This window comes from Mangifera indica, chromosome 1 (assembly GCF_011075055.1).
Source record: "Mangifera indica cultivar Alphonso chromosome 1, CATAS_Mindica_2.1, whole genome shotgun sequence".
Classification (NCBI taxonomy): domain Eukaryota; kingdom Viridiplantae; phylum Streptophyta; class Magnoliopsida; order Sapindales; family Anacardiaceae; genus Mangifera; species Mangifera indica.
This window is the reverse complement of record NC_058137.1, coordinates 22,325,376-22,343,567: the sequence shown is the minus strand read 5'-3', so window position 1 is coordinate 22,343,567 and position 18,192 is coordinate 22,325,376. Positions and strand designations below refer to the sequence as shown.

The 18,192-nt window shown below is 32.2% G+C and overlaps 1 protein-coding gene across 4 annotated transcripts; it reads right to left on the bottom strand.

The window, feature by feature from the left end:
• Positions 1-7,501: 7,501 nt before the first annotated feature.
• Positions 7,502-15,957, bottom strand: LOC123221403 (regulator of MON1-CCZ1 complex-like). 4 transcript variants are annotated; one of them, XM_044644281.1, is made up of 15 exons: positions 15,806-15,957; positions 14,973-15,042; positions 14,640-14,741; positions 14,178-14,487; positions 13,770-14,029; positions 11,905-12,058; positions 10,646-10,755; positions 10,474-10,561; positions 10,006-10,341; positions 9,846-9,920; positions 8,916-9,520; positions 8,555-8,663; positions 8,264-8,443; positions 7,755-7,834; positions 7,502-7,679 (listed from the first exon to the last, which is right to left on the bottom strand). In XM_044644281.1, the coding sequence occupies exons 4-15, from the start codon at positions 14,343-14,345 to the stop codon at positions 7,658-7,660; spliced, it is 2,187 nt and encodes a 728-aa protein (XP_044500216.1). In that variant the 5' UTR covers positions 14,346-14,487; positions 14,640-14,741; positions 14,973-15,042; positions 15,806-15,957; the 3' UTR covers positions 7,502-7,657. The 4 variants fall into 4 exon arrangements, with proteins under 4 accessions (XP_044500216.1, XP_044500196.1, XP_044500202.1 ...); XM_044644261.1 differs by having other exon boundaries at positions 7,502-7,834; XM_044644267.1 differs by lacking the exon at positions 15,806-15,957 and adding an exon at positions 15,646-15,707 and having other exon boundaries at positions 7,502-7,834.
• Positions 15,958-18,192: the final 2,235 nt, after the last annotated feature.

The window sequence follows — 18,192 nt, the reverse complement described above, 5'->3', positions numbered from 1 at the left end:
GAGTAATTTTTTAACCCCTTTAATTAAATGCCCCATAAAGGGCATTTGATTAGAGTTATTATTGATAATCTATTTTGTAGATTATTTAATAGATGCTCTTAATTTTTGTTATTATTTTATCCTTTATTAAATTTGTATGACAAAAATGTTTTCAATTTTGAATTAAAATGACAAATAATATGGAAAAGAATAACGTTATGTGTATATATTTTTTATATATATTTTGTATACATAAATTATATGTCATTATACAATTAAATGTTACTTTATTTTTATTTTAAAATCATCCAATCACATAAATACATGTCATCTGTATATATAAATTATGTACTAAAAGTATATATATATAGTTTTATTATATGAAAAATATTTTTATACCCATTAATCTTTCATATAATAAATAAAATAAAATATTAATATTCTTTTATTACTTCTAACTAAATAAAATAATTATTTATACATATAAATTTTATCAAACATAATAATAAATTTATACTCAATAATTTTTTAAATAATTTATCTTTATATTAAACTTTTATTTTTAATAATAAAAAATTATCTGAACCAAGTGCTTCCCAAAAACAAATTATCTAGTCAAACACATAACTATACACTAATAAAATATAATAATCCTTGAAAAGAATCAATTCAAGAATTAGAGAAACTATGATAAAGTGATCATTCTAATTTATAACAAACAGTTGAATCAATTACGTATAGTAATTAGTCATATTTTCTATACATAAAAAATGATATAATGCGAGTAAGAGAAAAAGAGTATTTTCCACCTAAATTTTAGTTTAATTTTAAAATAATATCTATAATAAATAAAAAATTTTAATACCTATTTATAGACTAAATATCATTCAAATACTTATAAACCTTAAAACTTTAAAATTTATATTATTTCTTCTTTAGATTTTAAAAACTCACACTTCAACTTTTTTTAAAGATTTAAAAATTTTAGATTTCACCCCTATGATTTGTTTCCTTCTCTAGCCACCACCATTTCGACCGACGATCAGCGTTTTTCACCTGTCTTCTAAATCTGACTATAAAAGACGACGAAGAGCAGCCATCCAAACATAACGATGAAATGTCATCCTTCGTTATTTGAAAGACTCGACAATGGATGATGATTTTGAATTTAGAATATATGAGTATTTAAATTTTTCATCTATCGTAGATATGATTTTGAATTTAGACTAAAATTTAGTGGAAAATTGTCCTTTTCTTTATGAGTAAAAAACTTTTTGTTATCTATACATACATAAATTCAAATTGGATTTCTCATTAAAAAAAAAAAAAACCTATTCTGATTTTAACAGCATAGGAATACTTGTTATTTTATAAGTTTTAGGAAAATGTTTGTTATTCAATCAAAATCTAATAAATGAAAAAGTACATAATTTTGAAAAGCTCTAAAGGTCGAAGGACTATTTCCCACCCAAAGTATGTTGTATTCATAAGTTTTTCCCATTTAACTTTTATAATCTTACATACTTACTCATGAACAGTTAAAATTAACAGAACCTTAATCTCCTTAATTTTCCATTCAAGTATTTAAAATTATCAAAATTAAAGAGAGAAAACTTGAGAATACAACATATCTTACATGGAAAATAGTCTTTTGGCCAGCTCTAAATAACTAACTATTAATAAGCGAAAAGACACAGATTCAGCTTTTTTTTTTTCCTTAATAATGAGAGCACTTTTGACATTTGTGTGGGTTTCATGAATTGCAGAATGATTTAGGTCACTACGATTTTTACAAACCTTTGCAAAGGTATAACTTTCATCATTGTTTGAACTGAAGTTTACTTTACAAAGGTAAACTGTTCACTTTTTAAGGTATCAAAATGCTACTTTATTATTTTAGTGGATCGAAGTAATTTAAGCTATATCTTATAATCCAAAATTATTGAATAATTGTGAATAATCTTAATGTCCCTTGATTTATGATTTTGAAAAGGCCAAAGGTTCCTACCAAAGTTCATTGTATTTTTAAAATGATACCTGTTAACTATTAAAAACTCAATTACCCACTCGTAAGTAGTTAAATTAACAAAACCAATTAAATTTCAGAGATAAAATTTTATTTAATTAGTAATATATTAAAAATAATAAAATATTATTCGTTTCTCTTTTAAGTTTATAAAACTAATAATATCCTCCGATAATTAAACTTTAAAGATTTACATTCTCCCCTAGGGTTTTAATTTTTAAGGTAATTTTTCGACAAACGACTAGCTCTCTTACATGTATCTCCCTTCCGATAATGTCTCTCTCTCTAGTACTACTTTCGACATTGATCGTCCAACCAAATTCGTCCAAATCTAGATGAAGACAAAGCGTCTTCATTAGGGCTGGACTCGAGCCGAGCCGAGCTAGCTCGAGCTCAAGCTCGGCTCGGTTCGAGCCCAAAACGAGTCGGGCTTTGCTCAGCTCGATCGAGCTCGAGCTGATTCGGATTGGCTTGGTAGATTTTTTTTTTAAATTTTTTATGCAAAACGACGTCGTTTTGATCCATATATATACAAAACGATGTCATTTTGATATGAAAAATGAGCCAAACCGAGTCGAAAATGGGCCAAACTCGAGCCAAGTTTGGCTAGAGTCGAGCTCGAGCTGAACTTGAGCCAACCATAAATAAACCGAGCCGAGCCCGAGTTGGCTACGAGCCGAGCTGAGCTCGGCTCGAATCCAACCCTAGTCTTCATCTAGACGAAGACATTTCGTCTTTGTCCAGATGAGGTGTCTGGGCCAAAAAACATCAGCAACCTGAAGCATTCATCTTCATTTTCTTTCTTTGAAGATGGATTGTGTTGGGGTCAGAAAGTGATTAGGTGCAAGTCACTTGAAAAATTTTAACCTAACAGGTGGGAATTGTTTACTTTTCAAAATATTAATGGGAAAAAAATTTAAAACTAAGGGGGGAATGGATAAATTTTAATTGTTTTTAATATTTTAGGTTAAATAACAACTTTACCCTTATTACTTATTGATTTTGTTAATTTTAATTGCACACGAACGAATGTTTTGGTTTTTAATAGTTAACTAGTACCAATTTGGGAATGCAATAAACATTGGGTGGGAACAAGTGCTTTGGCCTTTTCAAAATCATTAAATTAAGGGACACTGAGATTATTCACAATTATTCAATAATTTTTGCTTATAAGAAAGACATAGCTTAAATTACTTCGTTCCACTAAAATAATAAAGTAGCATTTTGATACCTAATTTTAATTCAATAAATTCAAGACTAATTATTTTCTATTCGAATTAAACTCAAGCTAAAGGATATTTAGACTCAATTTAGTTCATATCCATCACTACTACCAATTAAATCAAGTCAAACTAGGTTTAATCAAGAAAATCATAAAGAATTTGCTTATTGCAATTTCTTATATGTTTTTTCTTGATTGAGTGCTGATTTGTGTTGTAACGATTCTATTTTTGAAGAATCGAGTTTCCATGGTGATATTTACCTGATCTTTCGCTCACCAATGGGAGGAGTAGAGTCAATCCTTCCTCTCTCTATTGTCTTCCATTTTTTTTTTGTCAAAATCTTAGAGAGTTAAAATAACTTTTAAACCCTTCCAACGTTAGATTATTTTCTAACAGAGTTGTAATATAGGTGGAAGTTTGAAGTTTAACTAATCACAGGGGTGGAAAGTAGTTTTACCAAATCTTGGGTGGAAAAAATAATTTACTCTTTTGAAAACAAATATGGCCTAACTCTTTTGTGACTTTTGTGGTATAATGGTCCCAACACTAGGTTTAGCAACTATAAATTAGAAGGAAAAAAGAACACAAAGTTAATCCAGTGAAAACAACTATTTCCCATTTAAACTATGACAAACCAACAAATATTACCCTTAAAAGTTGAAAAATGACATTTTTCCACCTTTTGATGAGCACAATTAATAAAATTTGTTAATTTCTAAGACAGGAGACACTGGTAACAATTATTACTTATAATATTTTCTAAAGTTAAATAGCACTTTGTCCCTCTAAACTTTAATAAATACATTTAACCCTAATTTATAAAAAAATTTAAATTTAAAGTAGTTACCAACCGACATTCATAGTAAGTGACCTTTTAATAGCACAAGACAATACAATTTTAATCAAAATCACATTGATTCATTGAGATTTAGTTAGAATCACACAATCTCAATTGAATCACATTATTTTAGCGTCATTTAAACTTTATTATACTATTTTCGAGCGATTTCAACCTAATTGCATTATTTTGGAGTGATTTCAACTTAATCACACCATTTTGTTACAATTCTAACCTTAATTTTAATTTTGATAAATACAATTACAAGTTTATGATTGATCAGAGTTATAGTTTGAATTTTGATTTTTTTCAATTGAAGATAGGACTCTAAGTTATAATATTAAGTTGGTAAAAGAAAATGTAATTTATTAATATTTTCAGGGTGTACATAACATTTATTCTATAATATTTACATATATAATAAACTTACAATAATGTGATTTCACCATTACAATTAATATTGACTTTTGACATAAGGGGGGAAAATGTAATTTTTCCATTTTTCCACTTCATAGATAACAATTTATCATTCCAGCACAGTGAGAGGGAAATATGGTTCTCCCTTTACTCACAAACCTAAAGAATTAATGAAATAATTAAAATTTTTTAACAATAATAATTAATGGCATTAATTTAAGATGGTTAATGGCCAAAGGACTATTTCCCACCCAAGGTATGCTGCAATGTCAAGTGTCCCCCCTTTATTTATAAAAATACCAAATACCCACCCATAAGCAATTACAATTAATGGAACCCTAACCCCTTGAAATTTTATCTCATTTTGCCCCACTAAACTTTAAAAACTAAAAATTTCCTCCAGCCTATGTTTTAAAATATGACAGTTTCACCCTAGGGTTTCGTTTTGAAATCTCCAATGTCATCTCCGGCTCCATTGTCGGCGGCCTCTTCCTCTGGCGGTCTCTTTCCTCCCATTGGACGTCCGATCAGTGTCAGAAGAGCAGTGGAAGACGAAGTTCTTTGTCCTCCCAGAGAAAGACGAAGCTCTCGTCTTCATCTGGGAAGACGAAGATCGGACGTCGGAGGGAGAGGATGCTTCGGGAGGGAGAGACTGTTGGCAATAGAGCCGAAAATTTCAAAACGAAATCCTAGGGTGAAACTGTCATTTTTTAAAACTTAGGTCAGAGAAAACTTTTAGTTTTTAAAGTTTAGGGGGGCAAAAAGAGATTATATTTTAGCTTATTTTTAATATTATAGAGAAAATAACGATTTTACCCTTATTACCGTTAATTTTAACTACTGATGGGTGGACATTTGGTGCTAGCATAGATAAAAGGGGACATTTGACATTGCAGCATACCTTGGGTGGGAAATAGTCCTTTGGCCATGATTAATTTCAAAGATGTGTTGTGAGCTGTGACCATTCTATTTATGTTCACAATGCATAGTCAACTTGGACAGGTGCAAAGAAGATTAAAAGGAAGACAGCTGGGTAGTTTGAATTTTGTTTGATTATTCATAATTAAGGGGTTACAAGCATTTGACCCAAAATCCCAAAATTAAGGTAGTATATGTTAACAAAATAACTATCAATACAAAATGTTCAACCCTTAGATAATATTTTTAAAGGTGTATTTGGTTGAATTTAATCACATAGATTTATGTTTAAGATAGTTCTTAAGCAAAAATGATAAAAACCAAAATTTTGAAGGCCATATAGAGGTAGGTTAGAGCTAAGCCAAGTTAAATGTGAATAAGGATTGTCTTGAGTTTAACTTAAACACAAAATAATTAATTTGGGATTAAATTTAACTCATTTGATTGACGATAAATTTGCCGGAGAAGCTGTCAGAGAATAAGAAGAACCTTACAGATAAAAGAAGTATGATCATTTGAAAAAACCTTGAGGTAGCTATTAAAAAATTAAAAAAAAATTCAAAGCGTCGGGTCTTGCTATTACAATGGGCTAGCACACCCCTCTTCCGGCCTACTTTGGCCTGACACGATCGATGAACCAAGAGGCCAAGCCGAGTAAGGTACGTCCAGAACCGAATTGACCCACGTACACCTCTGCTGACACATTAGAAGGCGGCAAAAACAGTTCATGGAAAACTTGGTTTTGTTTTTTTTTTTTAAAACTTCAATTTAGTGATTTTGTGCATGCTTGTAGGAAAATTAATGATTGAGATTTATTTTGACACAAATTGCCCACATGTTGTAGGTATGTAATGTATACAAACTCTTATATTCTCCGAAATTAAATGATTCGAGGAATCTCAATCTGAATAATCTTGTCTTTCGAAAGTTTGTGTTTCATTGCGAGTTTAGGATTCTTATCTTGCTATCAAAGCTTTCTACGACTGGCATCCAGGGCTAATCCTTATTTTTCTGATTTTTCTACAACTCCAGTAAAATTGTACTCAGTCAATCCGAGCAATATGTTAACACAGTGGCGTTCCTAATTCTAGTTTGCAAGCAATAAACCCCAAGCTAACTGGAGATCGTAAGTCAAATTCTCAGTCGACACATGAAGATAATTATAGTCCAATTAAAAATAGTGGAAAAAAGGGCTCACTACAAAATGACGAGTCGAATCAATCCTTAGCCTTCTTAATGTCAACCAAATCTCATTTTAATTCATCCCCAAACACTCACTATTTTACCTCATCAACATAGCAATCTGTTATCATCACTTCATTAGACCCGCATCACTCATAGAAAGCAACCTTATTAGCCCAAATTCTCAGAACTTTCCATTAGCTCAGTTTTTAATGTATGGTTTCATCATCAATTAGTCACCCTGGCTTCTATTGGAGATTCTATAGTTGCTAGTCACCCGGGCTTCTATTGAAGATTCTATAGTTGTAATATGGACCCTGGAGCCATAGATCATATTACCTCAAACATGCACCAACTCCATTAAGTTACAAAGTTCTATCTTCTTTAACAATTTTTCCTCGCTCAAGATTTAAAAAGTGACAAATTTCCATTAGGGTTTTGCAATTGTTATCAGAGACAACGCAATTCACCATCTCTGGTCATGTTCTATCTACCTCCCGGTCTCTCTCCATCCATTGTCGATTATGTTCGTTTTTCGAACAAAGGCGATTTGGGAGGAAGGGAAAAAGACCGATAAGTTCGTCAGAGAGAGGAAGAGAGAGAGACCAAGGACGAAGACAACTAAAGACAACGAAATTTGCCATCTCCAATGACAATTTTAAAACCCTAAGGGGAAATTTGTTACTTTTCAAACTTTCAGTAGGGAAAAATTTTTAGATTTTTAAATTATGAGTAAATATTTAAGTTTTTGAAAAATAAAAGATAATAACTTAAGAAAAGAATAATCTTTGGGTGGGGGTAAGTCCTTTGGCCATTATTGTATTGATCTAATAAAACCAAAGGAATCCAAAGATTCATAAGGGTTTTTTTTGGGTATTTAGAATATAATCCAAAGACTTAAATTTTTTCAAATACAAATTCAGGCAGCAATACAGAGAATTCATTTCATTCAACAAAAAAAGTAGTACATAAACATGTGAGAGAATCCATAGTCATAATTTCTTAACAAAATTTTCTTAAGTACCCGACAAAGTGAAGCCTTTCAATTCCTTGAGAAATATTCGAAACATAACCTCAAGCAGCAATAGAAGAGTTCCTGTTATTCAAAACGTGCAGATATGTACTGAAATCAAGAGAATTTTTAAAGTCAGGAATAAAATCAGAAAAGAACCTCAGAACCGCAGCCAGATGTTGCGAATTGTTCGATGACAAAGCTGCCACAAGAAACAATGAGGGCCGGACAGTAGTGACCTGATAAATTGAAAATGATGTCGAATCACAACACTGAATTTTATTAGCTACTTTAGGATGTACTTTATTCTTCTAATTTAAAGTTTTTAATCATATTTTATGTATTCAGATTCCATTAAAATTTTCATAATTAGATTTTTATTTTTTGTTCGGGTAGATTTGAATATCTTATTAAAAGTAGCTTTCTACTGTCAATTTAGAAGACATGATAAATTACAGAAATATAGAATATTGGTTTTTGCCTTAATTCTCTCTGTTTTCTCACTGTTCTTTTCCCTCTTATTTTTTGTCAATAAATCCTACCTTAAAATCTAAGAAAACATAACCAAGCCCAAAATTTTGAGAAATGCAGTAAATTGACTTTGATTTAACTTAAATTCTCATTTTTGGATAAACTAAATTTTATCAGAATTCGCTTAGAAGAATTACCTTATGCTTCCGAGCATAGCGTAAAGCTTCATTATAGTATCCATCTTGCACTAGTAACACCACATAGTCATGATGTAGAGAGAGCTGCCTCAGCATATCTAGACCAAGCTTCCTGGTTTCGCGATTCTGCCGACCTGACTCGAGGAGCTGCAATGCAACTTCCTTAGAAGGTTCAAGAATCTGCACACCAAACGGCTTCACTGTTAAAGTTGATAGCAATTTAATTGTAAGTATAGCATGTAAAGCATTCTACAAAAATTTATCAACACAGTGATCAAAGAGGTTAGAAACCTTATTTATGATAAACAATCCTAGCTCGGCATATCGCTCATTGCGAGCCAGCAGTTGTATGGTCAACACATACAGATTTGGAGGTACTTTGATCTTCCCTGCATTGGCACTGTACATAAGAAATGAACATAAGTTCATGAAAGCAAATTCAACTGTTTACAAAACATGCACTGTTTATGAAACCAGGCACCAGCAATCATACCGACAGGTTGGGAATATAATATATCATTCTAATATCATTGATATCAGTTTGAAGTGGGGAAAAAAAAAAAAACCAACTTTAATAACTCTGCACTGTAACAACTCAATTACATCATTTTGAATTCAGAAAAGTAAATTCTTTTTCCAAAAGTTGACATACCTGCGAAGGAACTCAACGATGATAGAAACTAAGTAAGAAGGGTCACCCAACATCTCTTCCTCAACAGGAGCAAACACAAATCTGTACATCTCATCAGGTGAAATTGCTGGTGAAGTAAGTTGAGAATCCTGCTGCTCAGAAATGTTGTCACTTGGCCCAGAAAGTTGATGATGAAAAGATAATGACTGAACTTCAGCACTAGAACTTCCAGCAACTGCTAAATTAACTTTACCACCACCAAGTTGCCGATTAGTAAAGTCTGTATTCAGGGCTTCAAAGCTGACATTCTCCTCTGAATACGAATCTGAACCCAAAAAAGTTGACATTCTATTGAGAGATTCACTATCAACTCCACCAGTTGACTGATGTCTGATGAATTTTCCATCTGATCTAATGGTTGATACATGGGTGCCAGATCTAAGGCTATCAGTATTCGGCTCATCTGAAGAAGAAGTCCTCTCTGCCTTTGTTACCTTATAATAACTGCCAGTTTTGATTGAGTAGGAATAAGAGGTAACTAATACATCTATGGCCTTGGCAACCATAGACACAGGTCTGCTTTCTAAAATAACAGTCCGTGCTATCCCCAAGCATAATTGTTTAGCCTAAAACAGCAGGAACAATACATCATTACAACAGCTAATAACTGAATGATTCACATGTAGGAACACTAGCGCACCACAAATAAACAAAATTACTGCATGAGAGATGCCACAGAACTTTTTTCAGTTGATTCACCTTATGTATGTACCATCTCACATTTTTGTCACATTTATGGTGAAAACTACATTTTATGGGGTGATTGACTTCATCCTCAGTTTGAATATGCCTAAAATTCTGGGGAAGAAAGAGCATCATTTCTTTTCTTGATGTGAACAAACACCGATAAAACAATCTTGAACAAACATTAAGACTTAGAATGCATTTAACCTTACTAGCTACCAGCTTTCGCCGTTGCAAGAATTCCAATACTGATGGCACTTCTGAGCTACTGGCAGATATTGCCTGCAAAAAAGAAAGGGACGAGTATTACAGTGAATGAACTGTTTGATAATATCAAATGGTGTACAAGAAAAATGATAACACTTGCCTCCAAATCTAATTGGATCTTCCACAAAAGCTTGTTAGAAACATCACAAATGAGGTCAGGAACAAGAAAAGTCCAGTAATCTCCATAAATACTAGCTTCATTATCAATACTATTATTAGCCTCTAAACTTTCACTATCTCTGCTGGCAGATTGAGAGGAAGAGGAATAGGTTCTTGGTAAACCCCTCAATAATAGTGGAAGTGGGGCAGATATGGGAGCTCTAGAATCTGCAAATATGTCATACAGTATAACAACCTTTGCATCCACTTGGTGAACAAGTAGTACGTTATCAACCACACTGATGGCAATCTTGGTAGAATAAATTGGAAGAGATCCCTGCATATTAAAATGTCCATTAAAAAATTTAACTGTGATGCCAAATTATTGCAATGACTTTAGCCCCAAGCATATGCACACACAGATGCGTATAAAAGTTTTCGGCCACAGAAAAACTGAGCAAGATTTTACCTGTTGTACAACAGCATCGCGGTAAAATCTATATGAGTGGAGTAGCATTGCAACTCTATCAACTTGCAAGCAGTATATCCTACCATAGCTGTGAATATCAAGAATGCTTACAATTTGTTTTCTGTGAACAAAGGGATTCATTAACAGATAGATTTAAGCAAAGGAAACCTACACAGTGACAATATGGATGTCTTCAGCAGCTAGGACAGGCTTACTGTTGGTCTCAGGCCTAGCCATTGACATTTCAAACTTTGGCAGGCGAATCACTCCAGCAGATGAAAGCTGTACAAAAGAACTAGCAACCGTGTCAAAATAAAGGAAGAGCTTGACCATAAGAATTTGCTCACAGTTATATAATAAACTCTTGTCCTTATTTGGCCATGAGATTGGATATTGAATAAAATTCAATCAATAGCTACATCTACTGGTCTATATTAAAAGTAATCAGAATGTCCAGAGGCCAAAATGAACCTTTTTTTTTTTTTTTCAATTTTCTATATAATGCTGCTCATAGAACATAAATGTTAACTATTAAATACTTTAAAAATAACTTCAACAAGTTGAATGTACGGTATGAGTTTCTCTCTCAACGTTTGTATCATGTACTAAGATATAAATTTAAAGAATTTAAACATTATAGCAAGAAAAACACCCAATGCAAAAAAGAAAACAAAATATTGAAATTTTACCATATGCTCGTTGAAAAAAGTATAGAGTAGTAATTACCAAATTTCTATATATAAATGTGCACAACCATACATGTTGGCAGATAAAGTTAATTCAATCACTTTTAATAATAATATAATCCAACACAGGATGTACATATTATGAATATACTGAAGATGCCTACTTTATGTTTCTAGTTCTAAAATATCACAGGTAAGTGATTTAACAGAAAATAATCTAACATACATTCAGTTTTTATGTTACTGTGACAATAACAGCTTTTCATTTTTACGACCAAACATTCCCTTTGGAAATGTTTATATCTATATCATATGCATCAATGAAATGCTTTTAAGCTCCCTGTAAAGCATCCTGTTTCATCTAAAAACATGGATAAAAGTAGTTCCTTATTTTTTTCTTTTCCAGTTACATCTTCAACCTACATTTTAAGTCAATGGAAAAAGGATCTAGGCAAGCGTTTTAAGAAAGATCTACTAATCTAAAGATTATAACAGAGATTGACCTTTTGAGAACATTTTCTTGTCTAAACTTTTGGTAATATTTTCTTATTTCCTGATCTTAGTATTTGCCCAGCTGTGTGCCAATATAATGCTTAAGACATACATGTCAAATATTAAAAGCAACCTTTGCTCCTCAAAACAAAATTTTAGGGCCATTTTTTTTCACAAGAAGCATTCCAAATACATCATCTAGTCTGAAAGGATTCAAATAAAAAGAAGCTAACACTGAAGCTGTCAACAATACCTGAAATCCAGTGAATGTTCTGCACTGCATTCCTGAAGCAAGAAGAACCAATCTACTCTCATGTGTGTAAACATACCAGCAGATATTCACTTTCCTTGTCTCCACCAAGTCAAGTGATTTTGAGACAGAATTGTAAGTCATCAAGTCCAGTCCACTGTGATTGAATTCCATTATGTGAAATGAATAAAGACAGAAAAGTAGAAGCAAAAATCAAAGCAGAGAAGAAATAGGTGAATTCGCCTGAAAGTCACCCAGATGTTACTAGATTTACCATGTCCTTAAGTTGACACGAAAAGTACCTTTAGGCTTTGGCAAAGTAATGCTCAACATGGAACACTGACCCTTGACTCATGCCATCCGTTCTAATCCTAGGGGCCATGTCCAAGGAAAAAAAGTGGCAAACATGCATGGAGAGAAGATTCTTATTTATCCTGAAAGACATTACACACTGAATGACAGTAAAATGAGATTCCAATAAATCCAAGGGCCTCCTATAATTGACTTGAGAGTTCTCCAGTTATAATCTAGCCATCTTCCAGATACTTTCATATTGCTCCCACACAGCATAAGAACAGAGGCTAGAATATCTCATTTGTAGTCCTTATATATACCAAAATGTGACATAAAGGAGAGAGCAAACGACTACTACAGATGTACTAGTCTTGAAATTGCTACCAAAAAGTTCTTGATACCTAAAATTTATCTTTACCAGGACCCAAGAGGCTCATCAGAGAAAACTTCGTTAAAATAAAATCTTTTAATGTAACTCATTAATTAAATTTTATTTTAATAAAATTTGTTAATAATATTATTAAAACTGAACACAATTGCCTATATTTATAGAAGCAATAGTTCTATGTTACGACCACGTAATTGTGCCTTAGGAGACAACCAGTTAGGGGACAATTGGGGACACAGAAAAGTAAATAAGATGTAGCACCAAAAAATGGGAGGACAACTTAGGAGAGGAAGCCACTTGGCTTAGGGGAGAAGAGAGAAATTGGAATAAAAAGGGAATTGTAGGCTAAGATGAAGAAGGGGGGTTTTCTGAAAAATTTTGGGCAGCTCTGACTGATTGAAGGAGAGGGTCTAGCCTCTCGAAGGCTAGACGATATTGGAAGAGATTTTGTCGGAATTGGGAGTGCTTTAGATTTAAACCTTACTATTCTTGTAAATTCAGAAACACTCAATGCATATTTCAACTCTTTTCTTCATTTCCTAGTCAATTATTTGGTTGAGTTACCTAACATTCTGAAATCAGCTATGTTATCTAGCCAACAAGCCAGCTACTTATTATTATCCTGACTAGGATGTTTCACAACAGAATACAGCCATTCAACACCAGTTATTATTAATATTCATGATTTCTCTCCATGGCAGTCATCACTCTCCACGGCAGTCATCAATAAAAATCTAAAACCAACAGAACAAACTTGGCAAAACGCAATACCAACTCTCAAATTTAACAAAGTGTGGAGCACATAAAGAATGTACCCAATGACAATCATATTTCTAGCTAAAAGAAAAGACATTAATGAGTAGCTAGCACCAACTACTTCACCTAGCAACAACCCTGTCAATCGTGCATCTCAGACCAAAGATGATCATGATAAGACTTTAAGAAATGGCAAAATCAAACCAAAAGTATTCACTCAGTCATTGGAAGAATGAAGTGTGCCAATAAATGATGAACCCCAACATTACATAGCTATATTTGAACAATCAGATGACAAAACAGTAAGAATCAACCTAGAGTAAGGAAAACAATTTGGTAAGATTCATAAACTTTCTTTCTAAAAAATCATATCTAAATTGGAGCAAAATTCTTATTCAACAGATCAAAGAGACGGTAAATTTCCCCTTACCTGTTCTTTACAATTACAATATCACACAGAGAACAGTCCGTCCAAAAGAAACCCAGTATACTCTCTGACTCTGGCTTGCACCCATAGTTATAAGTTTCCTTTGTTTCACGGTTCCAAATCTGTACCTCAGTGCTGGACCGTTGTACCGCTATGAGTTTTGCATCTAGAGAAAATCGAATGCATAAAATTGGCCCCTCACCAATTGAATCAGATGTAGGGCTAACAAGAGGACTGAAGGGAACAGTTTTCCATGAAAATATCTGTACAAAAAGGAAAATAGTGAAGATTATGGGACAACCCACTCAAAGAGGAGATGGAAACTAAATCATTATTTAATAATTAATTGAAAAAATCCAATACTGAAGATGCACTTCAAATGTACATCAAATTAAAAAATGAATACATTACCTGATCAGAAGTTGATGATATGAGTAACTTATTTCCATCATCATAATGTAAGCTCCTTGTTTCAGGTGTGCTGCAACGTAGAGGTGGATATTGTATATAAACATGTGATAGGGCACCAGAACCACTTAAACCAATACTGGGTTGAGAACTTGATGCTTTTCCAAACATATCTCCTGTTTATCTGTTTGCAATGTTACCAACAAGATGTGGCAGAGTACATCAAGTGTGCTGAAGTTGATGCTTCTTTTATAAAGTATATTCCTCCAAATATTGACAGAAGAGATGTATACACTTAGGCCTTTCCTCGGAGCTATTAAACAAGATTAAAAAGTATAATGTTAAAAGCAAAATCTTCTAGAAGAGAACAGATGCCAAAGGACTTTAAATTCCTATAAGCTATAACAAAATAATTTTTCAGTTATACACCAAAATGCATCTCTTAGTAATTCTAGAATATGATACCGTATTTTGCATGCAATTCTTGAGTTTAATAAATTCTTTCAAACACATATCACGCTCAATTTCTGGAACTTTTGCAGCAATACAACCTCCATATTCTTTAGCCTGAAAAAATGAATTTTTATTCAGTAAAAATAACCAGGGCAGATATCACAAGCATCTTCAAAGGAAGGTAATCAAATTGCATGTGCAAGAACAGAGAATTTCTATTTTTTTAATTTTTCAAATATATATTTTTAATATTTCAAAAAATAATTTTCCGTTATCTCTTTCATTCTCCCAATACTTCTCCAAAATTACTTTCCTAAACATAACCTATCAAGTTCAACAACAAACCTGAGATGCACAATTCGCTAAAATGCGCCGAAGCACAGAGGAAGTATTCTTTTCTTTCATGTCCACAAACCTGAAAAGGAAAAAAAAAAAAATCTAACAAATCAATCTTGTTCATGATTAATGAGTAATATTCATACATAAATAAATAAATAAACAACAGCAGTAAAATTTTATAAAAGTCCTTGCCTCTTCGAATTTTGACAGATTCACCATTAATCAATAGTAATAATTTTCAAGCAAATCCAACATGTTAATGAAAAATCACCACACATAAAGCAGATGAAACCGCTGGCAAATTCACTACAAGTCCTTGCATTTTCAAATTTACAACAAATTGGTCCCTAATCAACATAGAGTCAATTCCTTCATCCAAAATGCAATTAAATTTGTACAAGATTCTTCAACATCAATCAATTGTTTCAAGCATCAGTTATTCAATCTTCCATTCACCAGAAACTTAGATTACCGAACAAATCAAACTTATTAATCAGTAATAAGTAATCATCACACATAGATTAAACACAACGGCAGCTAAAATTTCATACAATTCCTAGCGCCTTCAAATTTCAACAGATTCGTCAACTATCAATACAGATATTTCCTCAGCAAATCAAACATGTTAACGAGAAATCATCACACACAAGCAAACAAAACAGCAGGTAAATTTACTAACAAGTCCTCGGCTATTCAAATTTCAAAAAATTGGTCCATAATCAAACACCGAGTTAATATCATCTCCAAAATTGCAGTTTAATTAATCTTCAATTTGACAGGAATTTTGATTATTCAAAGATATAAAACGATCAAAATCAATTCATTGCAAAAGAAAATACCTGGAGAATCGACCATGTCGTTTAAGAGTTCGTAACAAAGCGAAAAGCAGACTCTGATTCGGTCGCTATCGAAATAAGGCGGTGTTTTTTCAGTTTCTATTACCTAATAGTCTTCATGGAGTGTACATGGGAATAAATGCCGGTGCATTTAGTGATATATGGAGCCCGGCCCTTATCATTTGTAATTGTCCATCCATTTTTTAGGAGTCGCAAAGAAAATAAGAGCTATACAAAGCCCGGCCCTTAAATCAATTTGATAGTGTACTTTCACATTTGCTACTTGTACCGGTAGTCTCCAAGCATCAAAATTCCACATATTAACCAGAGTCAACAACAGGCCGGGCTAGACCGTGCTTAATTTGGTGGGACTCATCATTTCATGAGTCATGTATTGCCAAGGCCCACCAAAAGATGGGCCTTGTCAGACCATGCTAGCCCGCATTTTTTGCAGTCGTGAGATATGTCTAATAATTTTGTGAACCGTGTTATTGTGGACATTTTGGTGAAACGGCCCATATATACCTTGTGGCTTGAGTGAGCTTAGGCCAGAAATGTTTAGAATTCTTCAAGTTTGAAGTTTGAATGCAGTCAATTTCAATCAAAACATCATTTATGTATTTGGACGAATTCGTCCATTCTCTTTTCACTAGTTATATCTTAAATTTATATACACTCCTTAAAATATGATTATTTTATTAATTACCCAAAGTTTTATAGTATTATAGAGAAACTAGAATGCCCAATTCAATAATAAAATTATATATATACAAATTGGTACATATTTGATATGTATCATTAAATAATCGAATAATTTTAAATTAAAGATAAAGTAACATTTAATCATATAATAACATATTATATATATATATATATATGTATTAAAAAATAGATACAAACTTTACGATAAAATTAAAGAGGGACAGAGATATATAAAAATTAAATCATTAAACCAATGTCCAATTCTCTGTCAGATGTGGACCAATTTTCGGAGATTGAATTAAGTGGGGGGAACATTGTTCATGTGAACGTCGATAACATACAACTACTGAATTCAGATGCCAACAATAAAGCATTATAATGTCGAACTCACAAATAGAAATTAAATTTATTTTATAACATATATGAGTCTATGATATTATTCTTCTATGGTATGATAAAACAATAATATTTTTTCTGGGATTTTGAAAATAACAAAAATCATTTTATTGTTAAGTTTTGAAAATTAGAATATAAGATTAAAAATAGTTTATTAATATTTATTAACTCTTTATAAAAAATTTTAAATTATTATTATTATTTTAAAAAACTATATAATTTGTTATTATTATATCATAAGTGTTATTAACTCTATATTGTATATTATGAATTCTTTTTTATACCAAGTAATCTGGGTAAATAGACTTTAATGAAATAAGAATTTGCTGAAAACAAAACAAAAGATTGAAGATAAATTAAGCTAGCATTAATGTATAAAACCTCATGAAATTCAAGCGACTCACCTGCATATGTATCAATCAATTAATATAGCATTTTTTCTTTTTGTAATCAGGGCTCCACTCATATTGGTTGAACAGATAAACCTAGAAGACAGTGACTAGACCCACAATCACTGCAGTAGATAAGTTAAAATTTCACAAGCGTAACAAAATATCGAACCCATACCTTATCTTTAGAAATTCTAATATTCCACCAGTTTTATTAACCCTTGGGGTTATTTTTGGTAACTCGGAACCTTGCTCGTATTGGATGAATGGATAAATCCGGACTCACAACTACTTCACCAGGTAAGTCAGAATTTCACAAATGTGACAGAGACTAATTTATCATTTTATTAATTAGCTTAATATTCTTACTATAGTTTCTAAAATAATTCATGTCTTTTATTTTATAAGATTCTTTAATAGGACCAAAGCAAAGAGAAAATTGAATGTGTGATTATGATGATCTTGCTACGCAGAAGACGTGTTTGTTTATTAAGAATAGGTAAAATCCGTCCTTAGCAATGGTAAGGATTAGGATTTAGAGTTCAGAATTTAGGGTTTAATTTCAAGAAAGCGACCAAGGATATCACATAATCTTAAGACGCCCCACATTGTTAATTCAACATCACGGAAGATGGCCTAATGTGGTCCAATGTTTCAGTCCGATCCAGACAACCCAGCAAAAGCTTTTATGGAGTCAAACAGCTATCCTTGTATTGACAGTTAAGCGAGCTTTAACATGCAGAAAGAAAATAAAGAAAGAAAGAGACCAATTCATCTATCATATTCATTCATATTGTTAAATGCTTTCTATACATTATTGCTTTCCTCTTTTATCAGTGGGCTCTCATCTTCTCATCTCCACTTAATTTTTTCACATTTTTCTTTTAATTTTGCCATTATTTT

Excerpts from the sequence above, each read along its gene's own strand:
- LOC123221403 (XM_044644261.1), bottom strand. The coding sequence starts at position 14,345 with ATGTTTGGAAAAGCATCAAGTTCTCAACCCAGTATTGGTTTAAGTGGT. Across the intron at positions 12,059-13,769 it reads ATTGTAATTGTAAAGAACAG|TGGACTGGACTTGATGACTT; the intron begins GTAAGGGGAAAT and ends ATTCAATCACAG. Across the intron at positions 9,921-10,005 it reads AGATCCAATTAGATTTGGAG|GCAATATCTGCCAGTAGCTC; the intron begins GCAAGTGTTATC and ends TCTTTTTTGCAG.